Source organism: Synchiropus splendidus, chromosome 6 (genome assembly GCF_027744825.2).
Source record: "Synchiropus splendidus isolate RoL2022-P1 chromosome 6, RoL_Sspl_1.0, whole genome shotgun sequence".
Taxonomy (NCBI): Eukaryota; Metazoa; Chordata; class Actinopteri; order Syngnathiformes; family Callionymidae; genus Synchiropus; species Synchiropus splendidus.
The window spans coordinates 16,204,699-16,217,304 of record NC_071339.1 but is presented as its reverse complement, the minus strand read 5'-3'; the positions used below and the strand labels follow the sequence as shown (position 1 = coordinate 16,217,304).

At 48.4% G+C, this 12,606-nt stretch overlaps 1 protein-coding gene across 9 annotated transcripts in view; it reads left to right on the top strand.

Annotated features, from left to right (window-relative positions):
- magi1b (membrane associated guanylate kinase, WW and PDZ domain containing 1b) overlaps positions 1-10,142 on the top strand; it is a 97,546-nt gene extending 87,404 nt beyond the window's left edge. For 4 of the 9 annotated variants that reach the window (XM_053868741.1, XM_053868744.1, XM_053868740.1 and 1 more), the window contains 5 exons: positions 1,367-1,460; positions 1,538-1,625; positions 1,955-2,095; positions 5,027-5,165; positions 7,831-10,140. In XM_053868741.1, coding sequence (XP_053724716.1) covers positions 1,367-1,460; positions 1,538-1,625; positions 1,955-2,095; positions 5,027-5,165; positions 7,831-9,077 — 1,709 coding nt within the window. In that variant the 3' untranslated portion in view covers positions 9,078-10,140. The other 5 variants (XM_053868745.1, XM_053868742.1, XM_053868749.1 and 2 more) reach the window with 4 other exon arrangements.
- Positions 10,143-12,606: the final 2,464 nt, after the last annotated feature.

Sequence of the window (12,606 nt, the reverse complement as noted above, 5' to 3'; positions counted from 1 at the left end):
TCCTGTTATGATTGTTCTTGCTCCGGTCCACTTGGTCCAAGAGCCTGCCGGGCCGCAGACAAATTATGGGAAGAGCTCGGAGGCTCCTGTGAGCGGGAATCGTCCGACACTTGCTGGAGAGGAGCGTTTCCTCGGAGCAGATGTCGGGCGGACTCTTTCACTCTGGCTCCTGGAGAAACATAGTGAAACATTCATCACACACTCTCCTCCGCTCTGAAGCGGTCGGCTGAAGAGTTAAGCCCAGGCTCTCCAGAGGGACGAGCTGATGAGAGAGGAAGATGTGAGGGGAATATCGAGTGGACTGGATAGATTGCTGGGTTCCTGTAAACAGCTGAGGCCATGAGAAGGAAACACTCTCCTGTGGAAGGACTTGTGAGACTATGAACCTGCGAGTGTCTCGTTTGATCAAGTTTTAGGGTCCAAGGGAGACGTTCAGTAGGGTGTGATTGAGTGAGCTGCTGCTGTCGCTTCTGTTCGCTGTGGTCGTGGCAGAAGCTCTCAGGTCTGGAGGTTGGCTTGTGTTTTATGACGTTCAAGCGTTTGTTTTCTGCCTTTGCTCCCACTGGTGCTGGCAGCTTTCTTCAGGGTTGAGGAAGTGACTTGACCAGCTCTGCACGCTGAGGGACTCATGATAACCTCCGCTCCTCAAGAGTTGAGATGGTACTTGTGAGGAGGTCCTTTAGACTGTTGAGGTCATCAACTAGGAGGAGGCCATGGGGCAGACCCAGGGCACTGTGGAGAACCACTGACATAGAAGCTGGCAAAACAGACCAGGGTCCTTGGTCTGTGTTTATCTGACCCTCAAACTCAGCATGTCCATTTATCCTGGTAGTTAATATCATTTTTTATTGTACATTTTTTCTTTTTCACAAGTCGTCTCTCTTACACTTATTCTTTATATTTGAAATGTTCATGTAAGATTGTTTTCTGAACCCGATGTTCTATTGTTCCGCCCCACTGCCCAACTTCTTTAATAATATGAAATGACTGGTGTATAAAATAAAAGTAAATTCAATTTCATACAAAACACACACTGAACATTTGTTTGGCTGTGGCTCCAAAACAATAAAGTAAGAAAGTAAAAATCACGAGGCTGTGATTAAAACTTCTCTGGAGAGAAAAACAGCAGCCTTCACTTATAAAGGTGGGAAACAATGGGCATCATGAAACAGTGTAAGGAGAAAAAAAATTAACCGCAGATGAAAAGCCTTGTGTGTAGCAACATTTTGAGACAAATTGGCCAATTGATGCTAAAGCTAATAACAAGCTAACAGGTATAACTACTGTAGTAGAAATGATTGTTTCATCTTGAATCAGCCGCTCAACTGTCACAGTTGTCATGATGACCCGACTCTTCTTCCCTCAGAGTCGTCCAACGCGTCCTTATTGACCAACGCGGAGAAGATCGCCACGATAACCACCACACACACGCCTCAGCAGCAGGCCACACCCGAGGCTAGGTACGCTCCGGCGGCCATGTGACCCATCCGGGCCGGCTCCACTGACCTCTCTCTCTCTCGCTCTTCCTCCCTCTCAGGACCAACACCAAACCAAAACAGGAATCTTTTGACTATAAACCTCCACAAGGACCTCCACCTCAGCTGCCCACACAAGTCTCCAGCCAGGTGAGTCACGCGTCCCTCTGACCAGGCACCATGTTAGTCTGGGCCCAGCTTGCTCAAGCTTGCTTCTCCTTGTCTGTCCCGGCTCTCAAGGACGACCTGGATTTTATGTATCTCTCCTCAGTCCGACCTCACGCTAGCACGGTAACCTCTCCGCTGAATTAATGCGTGGAGATGGCTCGCTCAGATAGAATTGATCCTCCGGGGCTCAGGAGGGTGGAAACGTCCTTGCGGTGTCCGTCTTTGTCTGAGTCCTCTCCTTAGTGACCGTCTGATTGTCCGTCTGGTTCTGACAAATCTAATATTGACTTCCATGTTTGTGTCTTCGCCAGGACGAGTTCTACTCAGCCGACCTGGAGCGAGACAGCAAGGGCTTCGGCTTCAGCCTGCGCGGCGGCAGAGAGTACAACATGGACCTGTACGTGCTGCGGCTCGCCGAGGACGGCGCTGCTGTGCGCAACGGCAAGATGAGGGTACGGACACCGACACTGCACTGATGTTGTCATGGTGACTGAGGTGGCATGGCCAGGAGAAGGGCGTGGGTCAGAGAGAAATCCTGTCCAGAGGTCCCCCGCTTTATGAAACACACCTGTGTTTTTGGGGGTTTGTAATTTTGGCTCTCTGCATGCAGGTGATGTGAAACCAGGTACAGACTTCTGAAGCTCCCCGTGGGGCAGATTCAGACGAGCTGTTTGGCTTTCAAAATTAATGAGTCTGAAGACACCAAATACACATGAAATAAATTGGACCTTGTAGATCAAGAAACCTGTAAGAAGCTGGGGAAATAGAAGCGGAGAAAGGTCTTTGGAAAAATGGATCTGAAAATACATAAGAAATAAATATGCAATTAACTGGACCTTAATAACTGAGTGCTGCTAATGAGAGAAGAACTTCTGACAATAAAAGTGAAACCTCATGCAGATCCACACAGAAGAAAAATACATTTGCAGCAGAAAAACAAATGGCTGCAGAAAAAATTACCAAGAAATGAAAAATCAGGAAGTTGGCCAAAGACAATAGCAAATACTGTAGAAGCACAGGTGACTCTTTAAAAAGCAAAATACATCACTTCCTTCACCATGTAGCCACAAGAAGCTAGTCCGAGAAGAAAAAAAGAATTTAAAGGGGTGGGGCGAAATTGACAGATGAAAAAAGGGTCACATCCTGGAACAAATTAACAAAAAAGAACTCGGCCGTCACACAAAAATTCACTGTATGAAACATTAAAAGAGAGAGCCAAAAAACGGTCCACTATTTTAGGAGAAGAAAACTACTAGTCTTAACTACTGTAGAATACAACTTGGTTTAAAACATCCATTAAGTCAATCTTTAAAAATTCTAACCATCTTAAAAAAAATGGTGAGCGGAGGGAAATAAACTTGACAATCAGAAGATCTGAACTGTTAAAAACAAAGTTAAATAGAAAAAGATGGAGAATGGAGGAAAAAAAATCAGTGGGAAAAGACAGGCACCAAAAAAAAGTAAAGTAGTAGTAAAAAAGTACATGAGAAAAAAAACGAGAGCCAAAATAGACAAATCAAAGATAGTAGAGCATCTGAGGAGCAGTTGGATGACGTTTGTGTCAGTGAGGCTTCAGGATGAAGTTGGGCCGGGTCACCTGGTCCAAGGTCACGGACGCTGCAAGTCCTTGTTGCGCTCTAAAAGGTTCTGAAAGTCTCCGGACGCCTCGTAACAAGCACTTAAGCTCCTGTAATCACATCTTCTGAACCTGCTTCAGTGCAATTTGAGGAAACACTGGGCGTTTGATGATCCTGCAGCCGAGACCCTTCACCATGGTGTTGTCTATCAGCCCCCCCTCCCCCCTCACCTGCACCTCTCCAATTACTGCGAGACGTGCTCTGCTGCTGCAAACACCCTGCAGCAGCGCCGCGCTCCCCGAGACTCTCTGCCACGCTGCTGTTAATGAGCAGCGTGAGAGGCTCGCCGCCGCCTCACTCCGCGCACCACCCTGTAATTACTGCCGGGGAAGTCACGTGACGCTGGCGGCGTGACGGAGGTGTGCGACAGATGCTCATCTCGCTAGCCTGGATGTCAATAGCAGCTGCGCAGAGGAGGTGTCAGAGAGGATCCATTGTTGGGAGAGGAAGTCCCTCGACACCACTGCTGACAGATCACTGGAGGTGTGCGGCGACAAACCGGTTCCTAGTTTTAGTCGTTTCCCCTAAACATTGCCTCGTGAACAGCACCAACAAACAAGTTCTTCAAGCTTGAAACTGTGGAGGAGATCCACCCAATCTGGGTCAGAGTGGATTCAGAGAGAGGTGGGAAGGGCAGCAGGTGGATCCCTCCTGCAGCTGTGCAGCGCGTGAGAGCGGGGGTCGGGTCGCTTTCCACAACAATTCAGACGCCATATTGTCATCGGGACGGGATGGAAATATGGGCGTGTGACATGAAAGTGCGCTGCAAATTTGGTTTTGAATCAACACAAAATTAAATAATAATAAAAAAAAAAACCACTTGGCGTTGACTAAATCAAGTCTTTAATTTAGTCTTAATTCCACCAGTCACGTCTCACTTCCGCTGCTGCAGTGTGACGCTGCTGCAGTAACACGTTCAGACAGAAAAGTGCAGCTGATCCAGTCGCATATAAACTCTCCCTCACCAGTTCCAGCTGCAACACATTATACTCTATGATGTCATCACCAAAACAAGATTCTGCTGATGCTGGGAAAATTGTTGTTTAAAAAAAAAAAAAATTCTGTTGGGAAATATTGAAATGTAATTAATCACGATTCATTATTTATAAAGCTTGTAATTAGTTTATTATTTATCCTAATCTGTTCATAGATTATTATTTTAATTGTGTGCCAACTCTACTTCAGAGACCAAGTTTGCACAGTGCTGCAGAAATACGTAGACACATAAATCAACGATTTTTGTATTTTTGTGGGAAATGGGTCAAATATTGAAGAATGTTGTTTTCTAGCAATATAGTTCCAGAAAATGCCACCCCCATATTGCTTCTGTCCTGGTGCCTTCCTAATGTCCGATTTTTGTTCTAGTGTGTATTATTATGCTCATATTTCTCCAAAATCAGGTTCAACATCACTTGTTTTTCATTCATAGTTTCTAACACTCTGATTTACTGTATGGAAAAAATGTACCAGGTTTCTGTATGTTTTACCACAAGATACTGTACTGACAGGGTGGAATGGAATTGCGTCACTAAAAAAAAGACGAAATAAAAATCTGATGGCTAAAATGATACTAAATGCTAAGACTTTTGAAGACGAAAAAAAACATGGATGGGACTAAAACTTATTGAGAATTATTGACTGCTGATAATCGAATAGATGAAAACAGGCTGCCCAAGTCAAGGCTAGTTCGGAGAGCAATGCTCAGGAACGTCTCATGATGGCCTCTCCACGTCTGCTCCTCTGCAGGTCGGCGACGAGATCCTGGAGATCAACGGCGAGAGCACCAAGGGCATGAAGCACGCGCGCGCCATCGAGCTCATCAAGAGCGGGGGGCGCCGCGTCCACCTGGTGCTGAAGCGGGGCGACGGCTCGGTGCCCGAATATGGTGGGTCAATCTACGAAAACATACCTTTCTCCCCCATCTTCACGCCTTGAGCCGGCGGGCGGCGGCGGGTCGAGAACACGAGGGGGGGAGGATCCACGCGATCCCACCCCGAGCGCCCGTCACCCCCTCCTCCCCCGGCCTCAACAAGGGAGTGTGTGCTTGCTCATGGTGGAGGGCACTTTGGGATTTTCGGGTGCTGTCGCCTCCTCTCAGTTTCCATGTCATCCCACTGTCACTTTCTCACCTGCGAGCCGGCGGACGTCATTGCTGCATGGAGACGTTTACAGCGCTAGCATCAAGTGTGGCGGCGGTATTTATGATATTTATTGAAGGTGAATGTAAGCTACTGAACTCTCGGAGGGTGAGACTCTAATTTGCCGCCATTGCGAAAGACTCACTTCCTGCGCTGACATCCCTCACCGATCATGGATTTCTTTTTTTGCACCCTTTCTCCGCCGCTGCGTTTGTTTTTGTACAAAAGATAGAAGCATTTTTACGAGTATTTTTCTTTGTACAGAGCGCGAGCCACTTCTAGAGTCTATCGCTGCATGAACGTGTCAACTGTGTAAATCAGATCATCCTCCTTCTATTGTCCATAATATTTATGGAGTTTTTATTTTTAATAACAGTCGGACCACGAGCCATCGTTTTTCTTTTCAGTCGATGTCATCAACTGTACTTTGGTTTGAATGTGCAGCGGTTTCATGTATATTTTGGGCATTTGTACCTTTTGTTTTGGCACAGTCTGTGACGGGGTTTTGATTTCTGTCAGCGATGTAAAGTGCTTCTTCATCCGCCGTTGTCGTGAGCTCTCTGCTGCTTCTGTGTCCACGTGTGTGTGAGTGTGTTCCACTGATGGGTTCTATTTTTCTCGGGCGGGTTCTGGACTCTGAATGATGAAATAAAAAACACTTTTTCATTCAAATAAATCACTTAAATTCTGCTCCTTCACTTGATCTTCTCTTTCCCTGTCTATCTTCCTGGTGTCGTGCTTCCGCTCCTGCAGGGTTGGTGGCTCCCCATCTGGCCGCGGGCGTGAGGGGGGACAAGGCGGGGGAGCCCGCCGTCCTCCAGAATCCAGCCACGGTTTGTAACTCCGCTGTCGTCTTGTTTGGCTTCTCTCATCTGCTGCTCTCGCATCATTGTGTGCCGTCAATGCTCACCCCAACATCCACCCAAGCTTCATGGCGCTATCTCACAGGGCTGTGACAGCGAGCCGCAGAACCTTGGAGAAGTTTCTGTTGGCTGTAAAGGCGGAGCTGTGGCTCTTGAAACTTTGAAACCATCATGGTTTAGATTTCAGAAAGGCATAGACGTGTGGCTACATCTGTGATTTTTTTTAAAAATGCTCATTTTTGGAAGGGAGAGAACAGCAAAGGGAAAAAATGTGGAGTTAAAATCAAGATGTCAGATATCTTGTTAGAAAAGTCGCAAGTGTGAAAAAGTGAAAAATTGGAAAAAGAACATTTGTGTAAAATGGGAGGCTAGAATGAAAAAGAAAAAAAATGTCTTAGTGAAAAAAGGAAATGGTGCCATAGAGAAAGTTTAATGGAGCAAAAAAAAACAAAGCTAGTGTTTAGATGAGTTAGAGATGAGATGCGTACTGTGGAATCCCCCCCAAAACTGGAAAGGTTCGGAGAATGAAAGACCCAAACAAAACCTATACGAACTCAACAGCCCCATCCCACACACCCCAAAAGAGCAGAACTCAAACTAAACATGTCATTTGCCTTTTCTTTTAGGATAGTTTGGTCAAGTTTAAACTAGCTCAAGCCGCTTGTCATTTCCATTTCTACCTTTATGTGTACCTGGGATGGCGCATTAGCTTAGCTCCCAGCGCACCTCGTGAACATCTCCAGACCGTCTGGGTTCTTCTGCCTTGTCGCAGCCAACGTACTAGAGATATTACCATCGCTGCTGGTGCCTTTGGCAAAATCACTCTTGATGTGCTGCAAGCAACATTTCCATGAAGGCTGCAGTGTTTTAGCCGTACGCTAACCCGTCAGTCATTGTTGTCTACTCCAGTGCAGTCCACATGATGACCAAATACCTTTCCTGCGACTTTGTCATGATAGTAGATAAGACTTTAGTGAGGTCCCTTTGCTCGGTAGCATGAGGGGTAGAGTCAGGTTAACACAGGAAGCTTGACGTTTTACCCTCAGTGATTACCTCAGGCCTGAGCAGGAGGCGTGTGTTTTTATCATGTGAAGCGTCTGCAAGTGTGCATGATAAGAGCATGGCTTACCTGTGCGATCCAGCGACATCACCACCACGCTCCAACTGGTGGAGGCCAGCTCCTCCTCCAGGTGAGTCCCAGAGCGCTCCTGTCAGGTCAATCTAGAACCACCGGGGACCAGGTTTGTTCGGGCTGTTTTCTCTCCTGCCGCAAACACGCAAGGGCAGCATCCACACCGCTTGTTATAGGAAAGGTGCTGCATCCAAACTGGACTGAGAGCACGATCATGTGACCGGCTAATGTGCGAAGTAGACATTAGAGGTCACTACCTAGTTTGTACACCTGAGTTTTCGTAAGCTTGTGTTGTGACAGAACGTAGCAGTGTGGATGCGTCCCTCGTTGCTTCCATTGACAGTGTGTGACCCGCGAGCGCCTCACTGTGGCAGCCTTCCTTCCAGTCTGATGAGTGTTCACCCCAATGTGTTGCAGACGGCAGCCAACCCAACAATGGCAGCACAACCACAGGGTTACAAAACGCTGCGGAAGTGAGCGCCCAACCATCCGTCAACGAGCTGTCAGAGGTCAGCTTGCCACCAGAACCCAGCCACTCATCCCGGACCAAAAAGGAGCCTGCTCAGCGCTCTTCTGGCACCGGCAGGCACCACCATTCCAAACACCGCCACCACTCTCCCAACAAGAGATCCAGCACCGGTAAACACAAGGGGAAGAAGTCAACTGGAAGGCTCAACCTTTTCAAGAAGAGCAATGACAAGAGCAGTGACGGTCATCGGCACCATTCCAGCGGGCACCATCGAAGCCGCCACCGCTCCCCTGACAGGGGCCACAAACGGTCACACAGCGCCGAAAACACCCTTGACAACCGTCATGGGACACATCGCCACGGCCGTTCCCCTTACAGACACCGTGGAAGCGGCTCCCCTCACCGTCGCCACCGCTCTCCCTACCGTTCACCCTACCGCTCCCCTTACCGCTCGCCTTACCGCTCGCCTCACCGTCACAGGTCCCCCCACCGCTCCAGGCACCGTTCCCCCACCAGACACCACTCCCATGACCCGTACCGTCGAAATGCGTCCCCTGACCGCTACAGAGGCCGCAGCAACGAGAAGCCCAACGTGGAAGAAGCTGTATTGAAGGAGTCGCGAAACACTCCTGAACAAAGCCTTCCATTCGAGAGCAGTGTTCTCCGTGAACCCCCAGCACTCGATCGCTTGAATCGTGAGGCGACACTGCCATCCCGGCCCAGAGATGACCGGCTGTACGCGGAGGATAGCCTGCTGATGAAAGCTTCCTCCATGGAGCGAGCGTACAAGGGAGACGGCCTTCTGAGGGACGTGGCGTCCCGTGACCAGAGAACCACCTACCGAGATGCCTCCTTGCCCAGAGTGCGCACCCCTGAATCTGATTCAGCGTACCACAGGTACACCACCCTGCTAAGGGGGCGCTCTCCTGAGAGGGCGTCTGACCGATACGCGAGCAAAGGCAGCACCCTAGAGCCGCTGGAGAGGCGGAGCCACAGCCTCGGACGAGACTTCTCTCCCATTAGAAGCTTCACCAGGGACGACTCAGAGGATGAGGAGGATGATGACAATTTTGTTGCGGCTCAGGTGAGAGATTACTACAGCACACTCAAATCCAACAACAGTTACGCTGCCAAGCCCGCCGTACCTGAGCCCAAGAGGTCCTACAAGGACAACCCCAAAGATCTGAGCATCTGATTTGGACGTCTTGAACCAACTCCAGCTGCCACACCTCACACGCCCGCTGGACAACATCGTAACCATGTCGAGCTACTAACAAAAGTTGATTTACAATTTATTTCTTTCTCTCTTTTGATTTACCGTTCAACATTTGCCACTTTTTTCCAGAAAATGTAAAACCACAAAAATTGATGATGTGCCTAATAGTTCCATTACCGAGCGACTTTTTTGTTTTGATACGCAGTGGACACTTTGTCCCGCACGGCCAGATGAAGAAATATATATGTACTCTTTTACCACAAGGATCTGAAGGAGTAGAAGGCCGGGTCACGCTAACCAGCGCCCCCATGATGCTGTGCATGTCTCTACTGGTTTCAATGTCTCTCTCTTTCTATCCCCCTCTCTCTCTCTCTCTCTCTCTCTCTCTCTCTCTCTCTCCCTCTCTCTTTCTTTCTCTCTCTCAGTGCCACTGTTTTTTAGACATTTGACCGGACTATAGCACAAGCCTGCGTTTGTTTGTATATTTTTGACAGTTTGCAGTATGTGTACATTCAGAGGTGATCATTTTAACGAATGAAGGGAAAATAAAGTTCAACTATGAAGCTGATGATGATGTTAAAAATAAAATAATATATTCAACAAACCTATTCGTCTGATGTTTCCACAAGACGGTTTTATTTAGAAATCAAGGTGGCGCCGAGTTTGAGGCTTCGGGGAGTGGCTTGGTTATTTTTGGTGTCTGGGTCCCAAAGCGAGAGAATCTGAGGACGCGGCGCGTGACAGTACTGCAACTGTTCCTTTGTTGATATGGCCAAAGAAACAAATATTAAGAGTCAAGACAAATACTTAAGATATCTGAGGAGAAACGTGATGACAAGAGGTCCACTTTTTTGTCATCTCACATCTCTGGAAAACGACTTGAGCAGATCTCTGGTGCTCAGCTCAAGAATCGTGTGTGCCTTTAGAGCCGCCGCCTTAAAACTGGATGTTTCTCAGCCAGATCTAGAGGCGCAGCAATAAAACGGAGGCACTTTCAGATCGTTGCATCAAATGAATTTCTACTTGAATCTGGGCCAAAAAAAAAACAACCCTGTGAAATCTGTTTGATGGCTTTCAATTTCCTCTGGAGCCAGGCGGAAGGTGTCCATCGGGTAATCTGCCATGCATCCTTGCTCAACACGCGGCATTTTAGCGCTTTGACATGTGCAAGAGGTGAAAGATCAGATATCTGCAGTCACTGGAGGAACAGAGGATGTTTCTTTCTTGAGACTAGTTACAACTTGGTTCTGTGGACTTCAGTTGGCTTGTGAATGCTCTGACCTGGTAGGAGGAGGTCAAGTGTTTCAGGGTCTTGTTTGCGAGTGAGGGAAGGATGGAGAGCTAGATAGGTGCAGCATCTTCAGTCAGGAGGACTCTCTTCTGGCTCAGCTTGTTCTTCACCATCGAGACAAAGCTCTCCACTGACCAGTGGGTTTCTCCTCTCACCTGTGGTCACCAACTTTGTAGACACTGAAAGAACTATCGCAAACATGATGAGTGCATTCAAATCGACTGGTTTATATGTAAAGTTGTGCAACTATGTCCCGCCTGGTGTGAACGTACCTTTAGCGGGAGCCGCTCATTCTTCCAGGAGAGACTCAGAGTGGAACCCCTGTTCCTCCAAGTGCAGCCAGTTGAGGTGGCATCACGTCTCCTGGACTAATGGGTTGTTGAGCTGGGTGGAAGCCCCGGGGCAGACCCGGCTTCTTTGGTTTTCTTGGCTACAATAGCGGCGGTAAGTGTGAACAGGTCCCCCAGGCCTGCTCCCCAGCAAGACTGCAGCTGCTCACAAACTGTCCTCGCTCTTCCCAAAATAACCATGACCGGAGGACCTCACCGAGCGGGACATGCATCATTTAGCAGGACGACAGGCAGCGCCAACTCTCACACATGCATTTCTTATGACAGTATAACTATTTCATCGCTCAGGCTCTCACAGCGCCACAGCCACTGCTCCGAGCTGATGAGGCTGGTCTAGTCGCAGTCGAGACCTGATGGCGGAGCCAAGCGGTCCGCGGGCTTCTTCAGTCGTCCAGAGACTTGTTTTGGCTGCAAGAACTGACAGATGGCGCCACATCCAACACTGGATCAGATCCTGCATTCAGAATCATTTTCAACGTCTGTGTCGTTGCAATGTTTGCCTCGAGGATGTTGACAGAGAAGTACAATACATAGGTGGTCAGAGGGTCTACAGAAGGAGCTTCTGCAGAGTAAGTGTGAGGTGGGTGCTGCCCATGTATCTGGGCTGTGAGACAGACAGTCTTCTACAGGAGGGACATCAATAACCTGAGGTCAGAGAGGACTCTCCAGGGACCGTGATGTTTGCTGTTGAAACAGAAACTAGGTGTCAGGAGGAAAGAGGAAGGTGCCTGATGTTCGAGGAGTCAGATTGAAAAGAGTCCAAAACAAAGTAGGGAGGTCCAACGGTTTGGATGGTGGAGAAAAGACACAGAGTTGGACCAAGAATGTAGGAGATGAGGAGGAGGAAGCCAACGGTACACAAAGGATGAGGACTTGAATATTAAGAATCTGAATTCCGAAAATAAACACTCAATAATGTGAACCAGGGCTGATTCACGGCCGTCCTTTCTCCCTCCGATTTCCTCCCAACGGCCTGTGATTGATGACGCCAGCAACAGCGAGCGACTGCAGCCATTTGTCTACTTCATAAAAGCGTCCGAGTCGATGGCCTGCAGCGATTATTGTCCACCCAAAAACACACATCAGAATCAGACACATTCCTTCCCAGCTGAGAGGAGTTGAGGTATTGCAAACATCTCAACGGTGGGAACCGACTCCCCAGACCTGAGACTGTGTGAACCACGAAATGTGTTTGGAGCATCATGTGGAGGGTTTTCTTTTCTTTTTTTTTTTTGTCGTTGCATCAGTGTTGCCATGGTTACCAGGGAGGAGAGGCTCTCAAGGTCGGAAGCGAGAACCTGGAATGAGAGAGCGGGAGTGTTTAGGCTGAAGTGGCTTCTGCCATCGGTGACATGATGAATTGTCGCGGCCCCAACAGTTCCTCTTGTCGCCGTCACTTCCTGATGAGACGCAGCCGAGTGAGACCCGATGAAGAGCAGCGACGTCAACGGAGGTAAGTGGATCTGTTATTAAAGAGACGTTCCTCTTCACTGGCCTCTGCGACGCCATTGTTGTCTTAGACCCGCCGGCGGTTTGGAAAGTAAACAACTCCACCCAAGATTTCCTTGCATCAAATTTTTCACAACTATAAAAGTCGAGGGGGCAGCAGACAGGTAAAGAGGTCCAGGCTTCCCTCTGCTCTTCACCCACGTGATCAAGTGAGACATCATCTCCCAGGTGGCATCAGTACAGGAGACAACCTCAAGTGTCTTCTGTTGGAGGAGATTCTACTCTGAGTCTCTCCTGGATGACTGAGCTTGTCTTTTTAAGAGAACAGAGAGCTTTGAGAGAGAAACTCTTCCTCTTTGGGTCACTCGAAAGCTGGTGACCACGGGTGAGAAGAGAAATCCACCTGGAGAGTTTTGTC